Source organism: Quercus suber, unplaced genomic scaffold (assembly GCF_002906115.3).
Source record: "Quercus suber isolate HL8 unplaced genomic scaffold, Cork oak 2.0 scaffold_915, whole genome shotgun sequence".
Taxonomy (NCBI): Eukaryota; Viridiplantae; Streptophyta; class Magnoliopsida; order Fagales; family Fagaceae; genus Quercus; species Quercus suber.
The window spans coordinates 109,686-129,381 of record NW_027070339.1 but is presented as its reverse complement, the minus strand read 5'-3'; the positions used below and the strand labels follow the sequence as shown (position 1 = coordinate 129,381).

Below are 19,696 nucleotides of genomic sequence, written 5' to 3'. Positions count from 1 at the left end.
ACTCACAAATATTAGATCCTACATTGTCTATATGTGCCCGGACGTTTGTAATGTATACGTTCCCTTCAAAATGAAACAACAGTTTAGTTTTTCTAGGAAGCATCTTGTTATTTAATGTCTTGTTATGCAAAAGTCTTCCCAGTTTATAACTACTACCAGAGGGGGTGGCCTATTAGTAGGAAGCCCTTATGACCCATTAAACCTCTAAGTTTCGGAGTTGTAATTTCAAATAGTAGCAAGTCCCATTAATACTTAAGTAGTCTTATGCCATAATGCAATGCTGAGTTCAATGAGTGACCATACTTACAAGCCCTCCGTTTTTTTTTTTTTAGCTATTAAAAAAAAAAAGATTTATTGCGCCTGCCAAGTATTAAGTAGGGAAAAGAGGAGGAACATGCGCTTAGAGCTACTCTAATTGACACTGCAAATGTTTTATAAATTGTCATAGTACTGGAGCACTGAAATAAATAGAAGGGTATCTCAAAAGATGAATGTTCGCAAGATTTATGGTTTTATGTGGAAGAGGAGTTAGCAGACTAGCAGTAGCACCTTGATGGAGAAAATGAGTTTTGCATTCATGTGGAAGCACTGCTGTGTTGGGCACCATCTTGCTAGCAATGGACTCCACGAGTCCTTTCCTTTCCCCACTCTAGCTTCGGTTCTGCAATTGAGCTCCAATTGCAATCTCCAAGTCACTTTGGTAGTTTTGTGGTGGTTGCAATGCTTCGCAAGCTCCAAGCAACACTAACAACTCAAAGGTAGTGATGGGTTTGATCTCCTCTCTTGAATTTGGTTGTTGAGAGATAGAGAGATCTGAGTTTTGTTCTAGGGTTTATGGGTTCTCGCCAAATCTTATGGGAATTCAAGGTGTCAAAATCGTGGGAAATGGGACTTAAATATATAGGCTAAGAGGCTTAAACTGTAGAGAATTCAATTATGAGAGTCTCTTCGGTTCTCTGATTTTCATACAATACAAACTTTGTATGAATAAGCCGCGAACTCACTAGTCCAACAAGTTTTCAAACTTCAATTCCATATCTTCTTTCGACTTCTTGCCTTGCGATCATAGGAGCAAAAATACTCAGCCGACTTCCCTTTTTGCACTATGACCACTTGAACTCACAAGCTCAATAAAATTGAAAGCCCACAAAATTACATAAAAACAATTAAAGTTGAGACCTAAAATACCATCAAATTTGTCATGGAATCAGTCAACATCACAAGTGCTAATATCATGCAATCCAGAGAACTACTGGGGGTCGAACCCAAGATGTCTAGGAATACAGCTTATCCCAAACCTCTAACCACTAAGCTGCAACCTGACAGGCCATAAATGGCCTAAACATTCCCTCCAGAAAATATCATGCATTCATGTGAGCATGATACAACAACATCACAGCTTTGCTTTAAGCTACTATAAGCAGCATATGACCTTTTTCCCCAAATAATTTGATATTGATATGGATCTTCATCAGAACATTGAAGGAGTTTACAGAACACTTCAGGAGTTATAAACAGATCCATTCAATCTTATTTAATTCTAAATTTAATTGAAACAACACCTTCATTTTTATATCAAAGCAACTTAACCAACTTTTCAAATACAAGCCTGCCATAATGTCAAACTAGATTAGTTTTTCATGCCTTCAGGCCACAACTATTTGTTAATGACCAAGTGTGTAACTATCATACTCTTTTACATGATAGGTTCTGTAAATAAATTGCAGCAACAGTACACCTCTATGCATAAGAAAACAAATAATCCAAACTTCGTCTTCGAGTTCTCTTCTACCAAAGTTGCTGTATTAGGCAAAAGTTCAGGCTTCAAAGAACTTCTTAAGTTTCTTCATCCAAATCAAATCTTCTTTACTGTGCTTATTGATCATGTACTCATGCAAGAAATTAAATGTGCGGGGCTTGATTCCTCTTATTCTCAAATACCTCTTAAAAGCCTTCTGCAGGTCCTTATCCAAATCACTGGAAGAGAAATCAGGAAGACACTCATTGATCATAAAAATATATAAACCACGATAATGAATTGATGATATACGAGTAAGAAGAATATATGCTTACACGAAGCTAGGGCCCTCATAGGTATTCTCATCATCAGAAATTTCAGGAAGTTTAAATACCAAGCTGTCAATCTCAATTTCATCAGGGTAAGAAATGCAACTGAACTCTAGACGTCTTTCACCAAACTCAAGCCTACATGGGAAAAAACCTAAACGGTATTTTCGACTAGGTTTTATCTGCTTAGAGACACTAACAACTAGTGGCAAGATAGATAGTCTGGGCTTTTCACTGTTATCATTCCCATCATGATGATCATTTTTTTCACCAGTAAATATATCAGGCATGTGAACTTCAACTTCTATCTCTTCACCTTGGTATTTTCTTTTCAGTGTTAGAGTTTGAAGTCCTGGATTATCCACGATTTCAAAAGGAAAATCACTTGGAATCTGTTCAACCTATCAAACAAAAAGAAGCAATCGCCACCATTAGTAAGGCAATAAATGATTGTAAAAGCAAAAGAAGAAAAAAGAAAATGATATGGTGAGATCCTAAAGCACTACTTTACTTGAGTATCAATAGTTTAAAAGATATCCACATCAAAGGAAGTTTTCACAAGCAATTGACAAATGTATACAAAAACGTTCAGTGAACATTAGCAAACCAGTAAATGCTTCTATGAGTTCTGCAAAATCAAAACTACTCAGATTATTATCTCCAAAATCTACCTCTGAAAACTCGGGATCATCTGGCTCTTTTAATAAAGCCAATGAGTACAGCTGAATAACAACCCATATAAGAGGCGTTACTAGCTATCACCGTAACTATCATGGGTCTTAATTCTGTTTGTCTATTTGAAAAGTCACAAGAATAAAAAGAATAACTTCAACTTTTGAAAAAACATCCTCTAGCAGCTCGCATACTAAGATTTGCATTAATCAAAACTCTATCCTCCTTTCTTTTCTTGCCTTTTTATTTTCATTTTTCAGTGACATACAGAAAATGAAATTCCCATTCTTACAAAAGTTATTGACAATTCAGGACCCGAAAACAGAAGCAAAATCTCAACCCCACCTAACTACATTTTTTGACTAAGTTTATGCAATTCAGAACATCTAAAGTCATAACTTTTGAAGCTTCATTTCCCTCCATTACATTCCTCTTGCAGCAACAAAAGTCGCCTGAATTTTATTCTTTTTGAGAAAGAAAACCTTTACTACACAAGCAAACAGAGCAGCATGTAGCAAACGTTCAAGGAAATAAAATCCTATCTATCAAATTATTGATTTTTCCGTGCCCAAACACAACCATTCGATGAAATTGAGGTGGGTTTTTCATCTTCTCCACAAAAAAAAAAAAAAAAAAAAAAAAGACTTACCCAGTCATGACCATCAGTCTCCTGCAAGCATTGAATCTTAGACTGAATCACAGGTAGAAGGGTCTCATCAGAACTGTGCTTATTCGAAACAGAAGAGTAGTGAAGGTTGGGAACCAGAGGGCTCAAAGAGGAGTGGGTGATGGCTGTAAAGAGGGCACAGTGGTAATTTCCATGGCCACGAGCGAGTAGACCTGCGAGTGTGGTCAAAGAAGAAGCCGACTTGCGAAGAATGGAAGTGAAAGCCATTTCTCCGACTTGCAGAGAAGCCCTTCAGGGTTTTAGAGTCACAAGGGTACAAGGATTTTGGGCTCTCGGACTCGAAGGGTTTTAAGAGTTTTGACTAATTAGCACATTTAAAGTTTTGGAATTGTTTTTATTTTAGTTTTTATGTTTCAATAATTTTATTTTGGCCTTTTGATTTCATTTTTATTTTTGCTTTTTTGACTTTCAAAATTTTCATTTTTATGTTTGATTCAATTTTTTGTTTGAAAATTTTTATTAAGCTCTACATGTAATTATTTAATAAAAATTCAGCTTGGCATTAAATTAGATCACCTTATTGCTTCATTCATTAGCCCCGTACACAAGAAAATTAACAGAATTAGAGAGATTAATAGCCTTTTTTGTTAAGAAAAATGCTAACGAGTGCCCTTAGAACACTAATTAATAATTCATTTAAAGAAAATTTTTGTAGGAAATGAAAAAAAGTAATTAATATTTTGATAGTTTTTTTCATTTTCCATAAAAGCGATATCAAAACTTTCTTAAAATTGATTATTAATGAGTGCCCTAAGGGCACTCGTTAGCATGACCATTTTGTTAAACTTTAAGGATTTAAAACACTTGTTTGAAAAATTAAGGACAAAAAGCATTTATCATGTCAATTTGAACACCACATGTTTTTCTCTTTTAAAAATACAAAAATTTTCCAATTAATTGAGCTACAAGGGTGTCATTTCTAAACATTCATAAATGGTCTAAACATTCCCACCAAAAAAATCATCTAAGCATTATACTATATTTTGCAGCAAATTGGTGGGGTGGGTTGGATCATAAATAAGATGGGTATATAATTACCCATTTATTAACTATTTAAATATAAATTAAATATTCATTACCCCCCACACTCATTTAATATAGTGACCCACCCATTATATCTAAAATGACCCAAATATCCTCTTGACCTCCAAAAGTACCAAAATACCCCAAAACATACAAAATTACCAAAATACCCCTTTTGGTTTCTAAGATAACCCGACTAGTGTTTGGTATTTGAGAAATTGATTTACCCACCGCTTGGTTTCTTAGAAAATTGAGAATCAAACAAAATGAATATTCACTTTTGACTATGATTTTACATACAATTCTGATTTACTCAAATAAGCAAAAGAAATTTAGATCAAATTTGAGTTAGATTCACAAAATCACCAAGAATTCAATTAAAAGCAAAACACCTATATGCATAACAACATCATATTAGTTCCAACTCAAACGAAATAACGAACTATGATCGTATAGTGCACAACTCCAAACACTGTTTGTTTCCAAGAAAAATTTAACACCAAAATTTTCCTGAGAAAATATAATTTACCAAAAAAAAAAAAAAAGCGTAAATTGAAAATTTTCACTGATTTAAGACGATTTCTTCATTGTTGTTTCAAGCTTTGGCCTAAGATTCGTAGATTTCATGAACTACAACATCAAAATATTTTTGTTTTTTCCCAATTGAATTGAAAGGAAATTTCTCCCAAAAAAAAAAAAAAAAGAATTGAAAGGAAATTGAAATTTTTTCAAGAAATATAGACAAGGAACTCCAAGGGCTTGGAGATTTTGAAAGTTTTCGGTTGGAAAAATGAGCAAGAGATAGAGAGGGGTAGAGAATACGTTTGGTAGATAAGAAAATGTGAAAGAAAAGGGAAGGAAGTCAATAGGAAGAAAGTTGGGGGAGATTGGGTCCAGCAGTTGTGTAGAGAAGCTAAGTTAGGCTTGGGGTATTCTTTTTTTTTTTTTTTTTTTTTTTTTAATGTATTAAAAATTTAAATGGTTATCACTTGGTATCCAGTGAGTCTATCTGTCAAAACTCATTTAATTGAATTACTCAATGGGTCTTTACCCATTTAACCCAAATATTTAATTAGGCTGGATTAAGGCTTAACCAAATTAGGCGGACGGTGGATGGATTAATAGGTTTAAAGAAAAATTGCCACCCCTACAACAATTAAGCAACATCATGGCTCTGCTTTAAGCTACTATAAGCTTATATGACCTTTTTCACCAAATTATTTGAGATTGATATGGATCTTCATCAGAACGTTAAAAAAAGGTTATGGAACACTTCGGATTTATGAACAGATCCATCGATCATAGTTGGTTCTAAATTCTAATTGAAACAACACTTTCATTCTATATCAAAAGCAACCTAACTAACTTCTCAATAAAAGACCTCACCCAACACGACTAGTTGCTAAGGACCAAGTGTTAACTATCACAGGCTTTACATAAAAGGCTCTGTAAATAAATTGCAGCAACAGTCTATCTCTATGCAGAAGAAAATATACAACATCAAAACTTGATCCCTGACTTCTCTACTACCAAAGTAGCTGTATTGGGCAAAAGTTCAGGCTTCAATGAACTTCTTAAGTTTCTTCATCCAAATCAATTCTTCTTTACTATTCTTGTTTGATCATGTACTCATGCAAGAACTCAATTGTGCTGGGCTTGATTCCTCTTAGTTTTAAGTACCTCTTGAAAGGCTTTGACAGGTGAGGCAAATCACTGGAAAAGAAAATGTGAAGGCATTCAAAAATTATAGATATTTGTAAAATAAAATAAAAAAATACGTATACCATGATATTGAATAGATGATATACAAGTATGAACAATAAATTCTTACTTGAAGCTAGGCCTAGGGCCCTTATAGATAATCTCATCCTCAGAAATTCCTATACGTTTAACTGCCAAGCTGTCAATCTCAATTTCATCAGGGTAAGAAATGCAACTAAACTCTAAACTACGTCTATTCTTCTTAGAGACACAAACAACCAGTGGCAAGCTAGATAGACTAGCCTTTTCACTATCATCCCCATCAGGATCATCATCATTTTCACTAGTAACTAGATCGGGCATGTGAACTTCAACTTCTATCTCTTCACCTTGGTAAGTTCTTTTCAGTGTTAAGAGTTTGAAGTCCTGGATTATACACAATTTTGAAAGGAAAATCACTTGGAATCTGTTCAACCTATTAAATAAAAATATGTGATCAATACTATCAGCAAGGCAATAAATAAGTGTATAAGCATACTCATCAAAAGAAGAAAAAAGAAAAAGACATGGTAAGATCCTAAAGCACTACTTTACCAGTATCAATAGTTAAAAGACATCCACATCAAAGGAAGTTTCCACAATTGATCGACAAATGTATACAGGGATATTCGTTGAACATTAACAAACCAATAGATGTTTCTGTGAGTAATGCAAAACCAACACTATTCAGAGTATTATCTCCAAAATCCATCTGAAAACTCTGGATCATCGGGCTCTTTTTTATTATAACCAAGAAGTGCAGCTGAATAACAAACCCAAGTATGAGGCAATAATAACTATCACAAGTCTTAATTCTGTTTATCTATTTAAAAAGTCAGAATAACCAAAAGAATAACTAGAACTATTAAAAACCTCCTGTTGCTGCTTGCATACTAAGAATTGCATTAATCAAAACTTGAAGCACAAACCTCTATCCTTCTTTCATTTCTTGCCTTTCTTGTTTTTAGTTTTAGTTTTTGTTTTTTGTGAATGCTCAACCCCGCTTAACTACATTTTTTTTTCCCCAAGTTTCTGCAATTCAGAACATATAAAGTCATAACATTTAAAGCTTCATTTCCTTCCATTACATTCCTCTTGGAGCAACTAAATTCACCTGAATTTTTATTTTATATTTTATTTTTATATATTAAAAAGACAACCTTTACCCCACAAGCAAACCGAGCAGCATCAGCATGTGCCTTCTATTGCCTAGAAAGATGGTAAACATTCAAGAAATTAAAATCCTAGATATCAAATTATTGATTTTTTCCGTGCCCAAACACAACCATTCGATGACATTGAGGTGGGTTTTTCATCTTCTCCCAAAAAACTACAAAAAATAGCCTATACGTTCCATTTTCTTTTCATTTTCCCACACATTCTCAGCAACCAAACAGCCCCTAAACCTCAAAAATATTTATTAAATTAAAAAAAAAAAAAAACTACCCGATCATGATCATCAGTCTCCTGTAAGTATTGGATCTCTGAACTGACTGAATCACTCGTAAAAGGGTCTCATCAGAGCTGGGCTTCTTCGAAGCAGAAGAGTAGTGAAGATTGGAAGCCAAAAGGGCTCAGAAACGAGGGACTGTGACTGTGAGAGAGATTGTAGTGGGTTTTGGCAGTGAAGAGGGCACGATGGTAATTTCACTGGCCACGAACAAGTCGAGTTGCGAGTGGGGCCAAAGAAGAACCCGACTTGCGAAAAATGGAAGTGAAAGCCATTTCTCTGACTTGTGTTTGAGTTGCAGTGAGAAGGGGTTTAGGAATTTAGGGTTTAGGGATTTTGATTTATTTTTTAGTTTAGATTTTAAGTTTCAAATTTTTTATTTTGAAACTATATTAACTTTTTACGTTTTAAAATTTTTATTTTTTTGCTTCAGTTCTTTATTTGCCTTTCATAAAAATGAAAATTTCAAAACTTAAGGGCCAGTAAGAATATTGAAAATTAAAAACAAAAAGTTTTATAATAGTTTTTTTTTTTGAGTACTTTCTATTTAATAAAAATTCAACTCACAATGTTCACATCACTAAACAAAGTCATCCCATTGCTTCTTTAGCCAAATATACAAGAAAAATAAACTTACTAAGAAAGATCAATTGCATTCGTTTGTTAATTTTTAGTGTCCATTTGAGAATTACTTATTTTTAGTAGCTTATTTATATAATGTGAGACAAAATTAAAAGTTAGCTTACTTTTAAAAAAATTGAAAGTTAGATTATGTAAAATAAAACTGAGAGTTTGAAAGTTAGATTATGTAAAATAAAACTGAGAGTTTGAGACAAAAGATAATTTAGGAAACAGTAAATAATTTAAGCAAAAAACTAGTTTTTAATCCATCATCAAATGCACACTTTTTTTTTTTGATGAACAAATGCACACTTATTTAAGACATTAGGGACAAAAGGGGTTTAATGTGTAAATTTTATGGATGAACAATGTATTTTGGCCAAAGTTGTTACTCCAACATTTTATACAGCAAATTTAGTTGTACAATCAAGATCATCTGCAGAAAAAAGTAAAAAGGTTAAAATTGATTTACTCCACACTAGTGTTTATGAAAAAACAAAGAAAAAAACCCCTTCATGGCCAGAATATTTCACTTGGGACATCTTCAACCATTTTATGAGATAATTGTCGTGTGCAATTTTACTGGAGTGAATTCAAATTTGAAAGGTAGAAGTATTTCAACTTGGATTCTACCAAATCTTTAGATCCTAGAACCAAGAAAAGCATTCTTTTTTTTTTTGGTTACTCCACGCTACATGCAAGTCCAATCCCGAGGACCAAGACTATGCACTTATACACATTGGCTTCCAGTTGACAAATGTTCACAATACCCTGAGTTTCTTCATCTGTTTCAATTTCATTCTCATTATTATCTTCTCTAGCTGCCACTGTTGCTGCTGGCAATGGAATTTCTTTAACTTCTTTAATGAGAAGGGTTTGGTCCACAACTTGAACAAGTCCATCCCGGCAATACTATATTAACAAAATTGTGGAGATTGAGATCATCTTTAAGTATTTCATTGGTTGGTCTCTTTCCCACTAACAATTCCAGTAGAAATACTCCAAAGCTGTACATGTCCCCCTTGATTGATGCCTCACTGCCCATGGCATACTCTACAGTTATCTTTATCATATGTAAGAAGATTTTGCAGTTATTGTTTATAATGAGATTTGATTTTTAATGAGTGCGCAAATACATTTCATTTGTCAAAAAAAGCAAAAAGAAGTTGAACTTAAGGAAGAACGGTATGGTACATTCTATCATTTCAAAATTTCATGTTAGAAAATATGATAATTTCTATATTAGAATAGCACCTCGTACATGTAGAATGGAAAATATGGTTAATGGTCTGGATTATGATAATCTAATTTAATTATTTTACACCTGTTACAATTTGCACACTTTATATTAGGTACTAGACTTCCTAATGAAACACTTCAGGAGTTATAAACAGATCCATTCAATCATAGTTGGATCTAAATTCTAATTGAAACAACACATTCATTCTATATCAAAAGCAACTTAACCAACTTCTCAATAAAAGACCTCACCTAACACAACTGTTTGTTAATGACCAAGTGTAACCATCATAGGCCTTGCAAAAAAGGCTCTGTAAATAAATTGCAGCAGTGTATATCTCTATGCAGAAGAAAATACAATATCAAAACTTGGTCCTTGAGTTCTCTTCTACCAAAGTTCCTGTATTGGGCAAAAGTTCAGGCTTCAACAAACTTCTTAAGTTTCTTCATCCAAATCAATTCTTCTTTACTGTTCTTGTTGATCATGTACTCATGCAAGAAATTAATTGTGCTGGGCTTGATTCCTCTTATATTTAAATACCTCTTGAAAGCCTTCTGCAGATCCTCATCCAAATCACTGGAAAAGAAAATATGAAGACACTCATAAATTATATATATAAATACATATACCATGATATTGAATTGATGATATGAAAGTAAGAACGATAAATTCTTACACGAAGCTAGGGCCCTTATAGGCAATCTCCTCATCAGAAATTTCTGGACGTTTAGCTGCCAAGCTGTCAATCTCAATTTCATCAGGGTAAGAAATGCAACTAAACTCTAGACTAGGTCCATCCTTCTTAGAGACACTAACAACCAGTGGCAAGCTAGATAGACTAGCCTTTTCACTATTATCCCCATCAGGATCATCATCATTTTCACCAGTAACTAGATCGGGCATGTGAACTTCAACTTCTATCTCTTCACCTTGATAAGTTCTTTTCAGTGTTAGAGTTTGAAGTCCTGGATTATCCACAATTTCGAAAGGAAAATCACTTGGAATCTGTTCAACCTATCAATAAAAAGATGTGATCACCACTATCAGTAAGGCAATTAATAAGTGTATAAGCATATTCATTAAAAGAAGAAAAAAAGAAAAGATAAGGTAAGCTCCTAAAGCACTACATTACAAGAGCATCAATAGTTAAAAGACATCCACATCAAAGGCAGTTTCCACGAGTGATCAACAATGTATACAAGGATATCCGTTGAACATTAACAAACCAATAAATGTTTCTCTAAGTAAACCAAAACCAACACTATTCAAAGTATTATCTCCAAAATCCATCTGAAAACTCTCGATCATCTGGCTCTTTTTTATTAAAAACCAAGAATTACAGCCGAATAACAACCCAAGTATGAGGCAACAATAACTATCACAAGTCTTAATTCTGTTTGTCTATCTGGAAAGTAATAAGAATAAAAAGAATAACTACAACTTTCAAAAAACCTCCTCTAGCTGCTTGCATATTAAGAATTGCAATAATCAAAACTTGAAGCACAAAACTCTATCCTTCTCTCTCTCTCTCTCTTCTTTTTTTTTTTTTTTTTTTTTTTTTTTTTTTTTTGTGACAATAAAGAATATGAAATTCCCATTATTGCTAAAATTATTCACAATTCAGGTCCCAGGGCCTGAAAACAGAAGCAACCACTCAACCCCGCCTAACTACATTTTTTTTTTTTTTTACCAAGTGTCTGCAATTCAAAACACATAAAGTCATAACATTTAAAACTTCATTTCCTTCCATTACATTCCTCTTGGAGCAACTAAATTTGCCTTACTTTTTTGTTTTTAATAGTAAAAAGACAACCTTTAGTCCACAAGCAAACCAAGCAGCATCAGCATGTGCCTTCTATTGCATAGAAAGATAGTAAACATTCAAGAAATTAAAATCCTAGATATCAAATTATTATTGATTTTTCCGTGCCCAAACACAACCCTTCGATGACATTGAGGTGGGTTTTTCATCTTCTCCCAAAAAACTACAAAAATAGCCCTATAAGTTCCATTTTCTTTTCATTTTCCCACACTTTCTCAGCAACCAAACAGCCCATAAACCCCAAAAATATTTATAAAAAATAGAATAAAATAACATAAATACCTACCCGATCATGATCATCAGTCTCCTGCAAGCACTGGATCTCTGACAGAATCACTCGTAAAAGGGTCTCATCAGAGCTGGGCTTCTTCGAAGCAGAAGAGTAGTGAAGGTTGGGAACCAAAAGAGGGCTCAGAAATGAGATCCTGTGACTGTGAGAGAGATTGGAGTGGGTTTTGGCCGTGAAGAGGGCACGATGGTAATTTCTCTGGTCACGAACGAGTCGAGTTGCGAGTGGGGCCAAAGAAGAACCCGACTTGCGAAGAATGGAAGGGAAAGCCATTTCTCTAATTTGAGTTTGAGTTGCAGAAAGAAGGGGTTTAGGGTTTTAGGGACAGGGGTACAAATACAATGATTTTGGACTCTCAGAAGGTTTTAACTTTTAGTAACTTTTTTAAAGTTTGGTTTGGAGCTATTTTTATTTTGGCCTTTAAGTTTCAAATGTTTTTTTTTTTTTTTTTTGACCCTTCCTATTTGAATTTTCTTTATATTTGACCTTCACGTTTTAAATATTTTATTTTGGTCATTTTTATTTGATTCAGTTTTTTATTTGGTGATAAAACTGAAAATTTTGAAACTCAAGGGCCAGTAAGAAAATTTAAATTTGAAGAAAAAAAGTTTTTTAATTTTTTTTCATAATAGTTTTATAAAGTTTTTCATGTTGTAATAATTTAATAAAAATTCAACTGCCAAGTTACTAAACAAAGTTTTTCCACAAAAAAAGAAAAAAAAAGTTACTAAACAAAGTCATCTCATTGCTTTGTTAGCCATATAGACAAGAAAAATTAATGTAATTAGAGAGATCAGTAGCATTAATTTGTTAAACTTTAGTATCTGTTTTGAGAATGGTTTATTTCTAGTAGTTTATTCCTATTTGCATAGTGTGAAATAAAAAGCTAAAAGCTTATATATATATATATATATAAAACTGAAAGTTAGAATATTTGAAATAAAGATTGAGACAAAAAGTACTTTAGGACCCACAAACAATGAATAATTTAAGCAAAAAACTAGTTTTTAATCGGTTTCCAAAATGCACACTTCTTTATTTTACTAGTTTGGGTGCTTGTGCCCCTTTGAGTGAGAAAATTAATATTAAACGTCTATTTGAAGAAAAGTGAAACCATGTATTTAAATTTAGAGTAACTATTTTAATATATGAGTATTTATTTGCCATGATAGTTTCTTAGAATCTATTTGCTAAAAGCAATATCCATTCACTAAAAACTTCTAAGAGCGATAATGAATATCATTTTCTTCGGATAATAAGCAACTGAGTTTTGCTAAAACATTATCACAATATATAAATTTTCACAATGAATGATGTGATCATATAATACAATTGAAGGCCTTCATCAAATACTTGCAATTATCTACAATAAAGATTTTGTTATTCATACTTCATTTTTTATTATATTACATTTTATGAGTCTAACCACGATATTTATCTTACTTAGTTTTTAATGAACACCCTTTTAAGTAAGAAGAGAAAAAAAGAAAAAAAGAAAAAGAGGATAACAAAGATGTGTCATTGAAGTTTCAATTAGATAAAATTTTAATTCTAGAATATTTAAACCTAGGAAAATCAACGTTCTTTAGGTAACAAATAGAACGTCATATATCACCATTCCAACTTTCCAAGTATGACTACCACATAAAACTCAAAATACATAGAAAATGTTTTGGGATATTATTTTAGTAAGGTTATTTTAGACATTTTACAATAGAATTTAAGAATCGTAAGATTTCAAAATGGTTTAACTAAAAGAGTAACAGTTAGGGGTATTTCGTTAGTTTTGAAGTTTAGGGAGGAATAAAATTACCCCAAACTTAAAATGACCAATTTTATTTTTTTAATTTTGGTGTAAAACTATCTTTTTATTTTATTTTATTTTACTTTAAATTTTAAACGGTGTATAAAAAAACATCAACTTAAGAAAATTGTGAAAAAGTGAATTTTGGCTTACCAAATTTGACTTAACCAAAAAAAAAAAGTCTAGGAACACAACAAAATATCACAACACTTTCACAATACCTCTATTTTCAACTATGGTGGATCTCAATCTAATATTTATTATCTTATTTTGACCTATAAGGAACTTACACCTCAACAATTATAAAAATATTGTGATAACAACAAAATATTACGACATTTTCACGATACAATAGCTTCATTTTTAGTTGTGCTAGGTCTCGGTTTGATATTTTATTATTTTATTTTATTTTAGTTTGACCCAAAAAGAATTAACACGTGTCACAACATTTTCACAATATCTCTATCTTTACAGTGTACTTGTAATGTAAATTTATATTGTAGACACACAAAAATTGGCAAATGTTATACACATTTGCAAAATTTGTACAATATTTACCATTTTTTTACAAATATGTTTATTATTTGTCATTTTTTGTGTGTCTAAATTTTACGCTGTAAGCCTACATTGTAAAAGTTCAAAGTAAGCATATAAAAATCATTAAAAAAAAAAAAAAAAAGCTCAAACCAAACCAGCGTACTTGAAGGAAAAAAAAAAGAAAAAGAAAAAGAAAAGAGGAAGAGAGCTCACCAATTCTCCTTACTTTAAGGCTTTTAGGTAATAGTATTAAATACTAAGTGTTACATCTATAATATATATATATATATATATAAAATTTTGGTAAACAAATCATCTACAATATTTCTACAATACTTTTACAAAAAAAAGAAAAAGAAAATTTGTGGTTAGTTAATTATTAATGTTTCTAATTTGAACCCACTACTAAAATTGTTTTTTCATCACCAATAATAGTCAATAATAACTTGCTACTTAAGACAAGAGATTTATTGTGAAAATATTATGGACATAACATTTTTTTAATATTAAAAATATTTCTTTCTCACCTAAACTCACCTTTTTAGCTTGTTACAAAAAAAAAAAAAAAAAAAAAAAAAAAAAAAAAAAAACAAAAACAAAAGTTGAATAAACCAAGGGTCCTATAGCTAGAGCCATTTTTATATAGTTAGTAGATTTTATTTTGTGCTGAGAAAAATTCACACTTAATTAAGACATTTGATGTTTCTCAAAAAAAAAAAAAAAAAAATTAAGACATTTGGGACAAAAGACATTTAATATGTAAATTTTATGGATCAATGGCCAAAGTTTTTACTCCAACATTTTTATACAGAAATTTTAGTTGTACAATCAAGATCATCTGCAAAAATAAATAAATAAATGATTGACTCCACCCTTGTGTTTATGAAAAAAAAAAAAAACCCTTCGTGGCCAGTATATTTCACTTGGGACATCTTCAACAATTTTATGAGATAATTGTCATGTGAAATTTTACTGGAGTAAATTCAAATTTGAAAGGTAGCAGTACTTCAACTTGGATTCTACTAAGTCTTCAAATCCTAGAACTAAGAAAAGTATTTTTGATCAAATGTAGTTCCCTGATAACTTCCTCCATATTCATTCTTTCTTTTGGTGACTTCACGCTACATGCAAGTCCAATCTCAAGTACTGAGACTAAGCACTTGTACACATTGGCTTCCACTTGACAGAGGTTCACAATACCTTGAGTTTCTTCATCTGCTTCAATTTCATTCTCATAATTATCTCCTTTGGCTGCCAGTATTGCTGCTGGCATTTCTTCAACTTCTCTAATGAGAAGGGTTTACTCCAAAGCTATACATGTCCCCCTTGATTGATGCCTCGCAGCCCATGCCATACTCTATAGTTCATGATATGTAAGAAGATTTGCAGTTCTTATTTGTAATGAGATTTGAGATTTAATGGGAGTACAAAATCATTCACTTGTCAAAAAAGCAAAAAGAAGTTGAACTTAAGAAGAACGGTATGATATATGCTATCATTTCAAAATTTCATTTCTAAAAGATGATAATTTCTATATTAGAATAGCACCTGGTACATGTTGAATGGAATATATGGTTAATGGTCAGGATTATGATAATCTAATTTAATTATTTTACAACTGTTACAATTTGCACACTTTACATTAGGTACTTGACTTCTAAAGCCTTGACTGGAGCCATGTTCAAATAAAATCACGAGTCCTATTATTGTCCATTACTTGAATATTATTTGTTGACAGACGCAATAACAAAAAACATAAAACAATAGCATAGTTCTAATTTGAGGCTAGCTATTCCATATTTGATGTTGTTGATTGACAAGCTATCATCTCAACTTATAGAGTCGAGGAAGTAAATGCCTAAAAAAAAAGCTTAGTCAATGGATAGTCAATAGTTGATGTCTGCCAATTAATCAAATCTATGATTTATCACGGCATAAATCATGTTTAGAGCTGTGCGTGTTATTGTGCAGCATGTTAATACAAATAGAATAGGTTTTACCTGGAGCAGCATAGCCAATAGATCCTTTTATCCCAATTGTACTAGTTTGTGTTTCAAAAGAATAAGTCATGGCTGAGAGTAATTTCGCAATGAGCAACCATGTCATTGTCAAGAAGAATATTGCTAGGTTTCAAATCACAATGAATGATTGGTTGCACAGAATGGCTATGAAGATATTCTAATGCTGAAGCAACGTCAATTGCAATATTTAGTCTCTGAAGAAGGCTCAAGTCCCTTGATCAATCTTCCCTATCTATCTCTGGATGCAGCCAGATATCTAAACTCCCATTTCTCATTAATTCAAAGACTAGAGCTTTGAATTGATTCCCACTGTAATCTATGCTGGAGCAACATGTTAATATCTTAACAAGATTCCTATGCCAGATATTTGTTAATACATTACATTCAGCCAAAAAACTCCTAGAAGCACCCTTTCGTTGAAGGTTAAGGACCTTTATAGCAATAATCTTTCTTTGGGGGTAAAGAACTCCATTATATACAATCCATAACTGCCAGTTCCAATTAAGTTACTTTGAGAAAATCCATTGGTTGCTTGATAAAGCATTTTGTACGACACATTTGGAAGGAGTTCTATTGTTGAGACAAAAGAATAATCCCTTTTTGATTTTTTCCTCCAAAATAGAACAAGAAGGAATGAAAATAGAAAGAAACATAGAATAACAACAACAATTGCAATTATTAGTTTGAATGAAAGGGACTTTCTTGGTTTCATGACTTTGACAGGACATGGAGGCAATTGCAGTTGTGGAACACCACCACAGAGTTTAGTATTTCCGTTTACTAATATAGCACTTGCATTTTTTAAAATTCCCTCTATTGGTACCTCACCCTCGATATCATTGAATGAGAGGTTCAATTTTTTTAGAAATGGAAGCTTTTCTAAACCTTTTGGAGTTGATCCTGACAGGTGATTTCTTGAAACATCAAGGACCTGAAGGCCTTTTAAGAAGGCCATAGATGAAGGTAAAAATCCTTCAAAGGAACTCCCTTGCAATCTAAGGTATTCCAAGCTCAAACAATTTCCTATGGAGCTAGGAATTCCCTAGACAAATTATTTACTGAGATATCAAGTTGGTTAATGTTTTTCAGATTGCCTACTTCAGAAGGCAGTGTGCCATCAAATGAGTTGTGAGACAAATTGAGTAGTGTTGTAAGGGAAGTTAGACCAATAAGCTGTTGGGGGATGAATCCATGAAAATTATTTTGTGAAAGGTCTAAGAATTGCAAATTTTGGCAATTACCAATACTTGGAGGTATGCCTCCTTTCTAATCTATTTTCATATAAATCAAGTAGGAATAACTGAGTAAGGTTGCCTATGGAAGTCGTATCTCTCCTAACAATCTATTTCCATTTAAAGCCAATAATTGAATTTTCTGAAACCTCTCGAAAATAGTGGGAATGGGGCCTGTGAAAAGATTATACTCCATGCCTAAGGCAATTAAGTTGACAAGGTTCCCTAATGTTACAGGAATAATTCCTGAAATTTCATTGCTTACAAAATATATTTCAGTAAGTTGGGTAGACAAGTTGCCTACAGATATGGGCAAAACACCTCCAAACTAGTTTGTACTCAAATCCATTATTTCTAGTTTACTACAATTTGTCAAAGATGTTAAGAAATCCAGGCTCCCTCCTAGGTCATTGTCACTCAAGGCTAGCCAATAAAAATCTAGTAGGTTTCCCAAATTAGTTGGAACTGATCCCAACAAATAGTTTTCACCTAGATCAAGTATTTGAAGCTGAGATGCATTGCATAATGAAACAGGAATTGGCCGAGAGAATTTATTATTAACAAAGAGAAGACTATTGAGATTAGGAAGAGTGAGGCCTATGTTGTCTGGAAGTGTACCTTCAAGTTGGTATTCTATAAATGAAATGGTTTGGAGAGATGATATATTGTAAAGGGAGGAGGGGATTGTACTTGACATATTATTGATTGAAATTGAGAAAAAGTATAAGCTTTTTAGATTACCTATGCCATTTGGAATATTTCCCACCAATTTGTTATCTGATAGAGACAAAATTCTGAGTGAGGAAAGATTTACTAAAGATGTTGGGATTTCTCCTATTAGATTGTTTCCACTAAGCTGAAGTGTTTAAAGCTTCAACAAAGATCCTAACTCCGCTGGAATTTTCTCATTAAGTCCATTCCAAAGAAGATTGATGAATCTGGCATTGGAGCAGTTGGATAAGCTGGATGGTATTTCACCTTCCAATGTGTTGTTGTTAAGGTTAGGCATTTGTAGTCGGAACAAATGAACAACTTCATGTGGGATTTCACCATAAAAGCTGTTGTTTTGAAGATTGATAAACCTAAGAAAGGTGAGGTTGCTAATTTAAGGTGATATGGATCCTTGCAATTTATAGCCTTGTAAGTACAAGGCCATGACTCTTTGGTGTCGTCGGCCACATGTGATTCCAAACCAGTTGCAAAAGTGCATAGAATCATTCCCTGAGCTCAACATCATATATCGATCATGAGATATTGATTCTTTGAATTTAAGCAAAGCCAAACGATCAGTCTCATTTGTTGGAGTGTTGGCAGTCATGGTGGGTTGCAATAAACATAGGTTCATAACAAGATAATGTATATAGGCCAAAATGCATATAAATGTTTTTTGTGAAGCTTCATTTGGTTTGAAGGGCAGGAAGCTGGTAAATTGTTTTGGTGTCACTCTCAGATATGAAATGAACAACCTAGTTCTCTTGGTTGCAATTATGTAAGGGAGATGAGTGAAGGACTTTAAAGAGAATTTATTTTATGTAAAATGTGGCCTTAGAGTGAGAGCTAAGGTTGAAAATTGTTAGGACATATGTGTTTCACATGTTAGGAACATATGTCACTATTTTATATAATTGACTAATCCTTTGACAAAACACACTTTACTTATGTTTAATGCTTCAAGAAACAATGTTTCAAGTTCAAGTGTTAAAGCCATGCAAATCTGTCCAAGAACCAAGTTAGAAAGTGTTGTACATTAAAGCTCGACAGCTAGCATCTATCAAGGTTTAAAAGCTGCTAAAGCCCGTGGCTCGACAACTAGCTCGATAGATGACTATTTATCGAGGTTTATAAAGTTCAGTTTTTAAGGACTATTTTTCATCCAATCCGTAAATGTTTGTTTGAGCTTTCTTTTCTCACAACTCTAAACATATATAATGATAATTTTAAGGGCTAAAAAGGGTGACACAAGTTGCACAAGAGCAAATTTCGCAAGAGTGAAGAAAAGTGTGACCAGAAACCTAGTTTGCCCTAGTTCTTGAAGAAGCTGCTGTGTTTGTACATCATAGGGTTTTGTGACCAAGCAACTTCATGATCTTCATCGTCTAGATGAACTGAAGAAATTTACAACTAACATCCTTCTCTAGTTGGTGATTGAAGTCGTGTACTAGGATCCACGCAATTTTTTAGTCACGTACTGTGAGCCATGCATTGAAAGGAGAGATTGTCACTACAGAACAAGTCCAATTGGGTATTAGGGTAAGGGTTTAACTGTAGGTTAGTATAAGGTACTGACATTCCTTTACTTGTAACTGCTTGTTTTGATAATAGTGGATTCTTGTGAGTGGTGACCTTAAAATCATCTGGTAGAGTTTTTGCCGTGTAGGTTTTCCTCATTTATAAACAAATCACCGTGTCAATTTATTTTCCGCAGTATACTTAGTTTAATTTGATTTGTTTGTGCTACCACGTACATTGTATGTTAATTTGATTAATTAA

At 32.8% G+C, this 19,696-nt stretch overlaps 2 protein-coding genes and 3 pseudogenes across 2 annotated transcripts; all 5 read right to left on the bottom strand.

Moving 5' to 3' along the window:
- Positions 1–1,545: 1,545 nt before the first annotated feature.
- Positions 1,546–3,735, bottom strand: LOC112001388 (uncharacterized protein At2g39795, mitochondrial). Its single transcript, XM_024033558.2, has 3 exons — positions 3,389–3,735; positions 2,074–2,468; positions 1,546–1,977 (listed from the first exon to the last, which is right to left on the bottom strand). The coding sequence occupies exons 1-3, from the start codon at positions 3,632–3,634 to the stop codon at positions 1,818–1,820; spliced, it is 801 nt and encodes a 266-aa protein (XP_023889326.1). The 5' UTR covers positions 3,635–3,735; the 3' UTR covers positions 1,546–1,817.
- A 1,966-nt stretch (positions 3,736–5,701) lies between these two features.
- LOC112001411 (uncharacterized protein At2g39795, mitochondrial-like) lies at positions 5,702–7,973 on the bottom strand (annotated as a pseudogene).
- Positions 7,974–8,801: 828 nt separating this feature from the next.
- Positions 8,802–16,929, bottom strand: LOC136065285 (probable LRR receptor-like serine/threonine-protein kinase At3g47570; annotated as a pseudogene).
- Positions 9,646–11,996, bottom strand: LOC112001355 (uncharacterized protein At2g39795, mitochondrial). Its single transcript, XM_024033526.2, has 3 exons — positions 11,610–11,996; positions 10,178–10,515; positions 9,646–10,077 (listed from the first exon to the last, which is right to left on the bottom strand). The coding sequence occupies exons 1-3, from the start codon at positions 11,883–11,885 to the stop codon at positions 9,918–9,920; spliced, it is 774 nt and encodes a 257-aa protein (XP_023889294.1). The 5' UTR covers positions 11,886–11,996; the 3' UTR covers positions 9,646–9,917.
- A 359-nt stretch (positions 16,930–17,288) lies between the features above and the next one.
- LOC136065284 (LRR receptor-like serine/threonine-protein kinase EFR) lies at positions 17,289–18,524 on the bottom strand (annotated as a pseudogene).
- Between the last annotated feature and the right edge of the window lie 1,172 nt (positions 18,525–19,696).

Excerpts from the sequence above, each read along its gene's own strand:
- LOC112001388 (XM_024033558.2), bottom strand. The coding sequence starts at position 3,634 with ATGGCTTTCACTTCCATTCTTCGCAAGTCGGCTTCTTCTTTGACCACA. Across the intron at positions 2,469-3,388 it reads AGACTGATGGTCATGACTGG|GTTGAACAGATTCCAAGTGA; the intron begins GTAAGTCTTTTT and ends TTTGTTTGATAG. Across the intron at positions 1,978-2,073 it reads TATGAGGGCCCTAGCTTCGT|TGATTTGGATAAGGACCTGC; the intron begins GTAAGCATATAT and ends TTTCTCTTCCAG.
- LOC112001355 (XM_024033526.2), bottom strand. The coding sequence starts at position 11,885 with ATGGCTTTCCCTTCCATTCTTCGCAAGTCGGGTTCTTCTTTGGCCCCA. Across the intron at positions 10,516-11,609 it reads AGACTGATGATCATGATCGG|GTTGAACAGATTCCAAGTGA; the intron begins GTAGGTATTTAT and ends TTTTATTGATAG. Across the intron at positions 10,078-10,177 it reads TATAAGGGCCCTAGCTTCGT|TGATTTGGATGAGGATCTGC; the intron begins GTAAGAATTTAT and ends TTTCTTTTCCAG.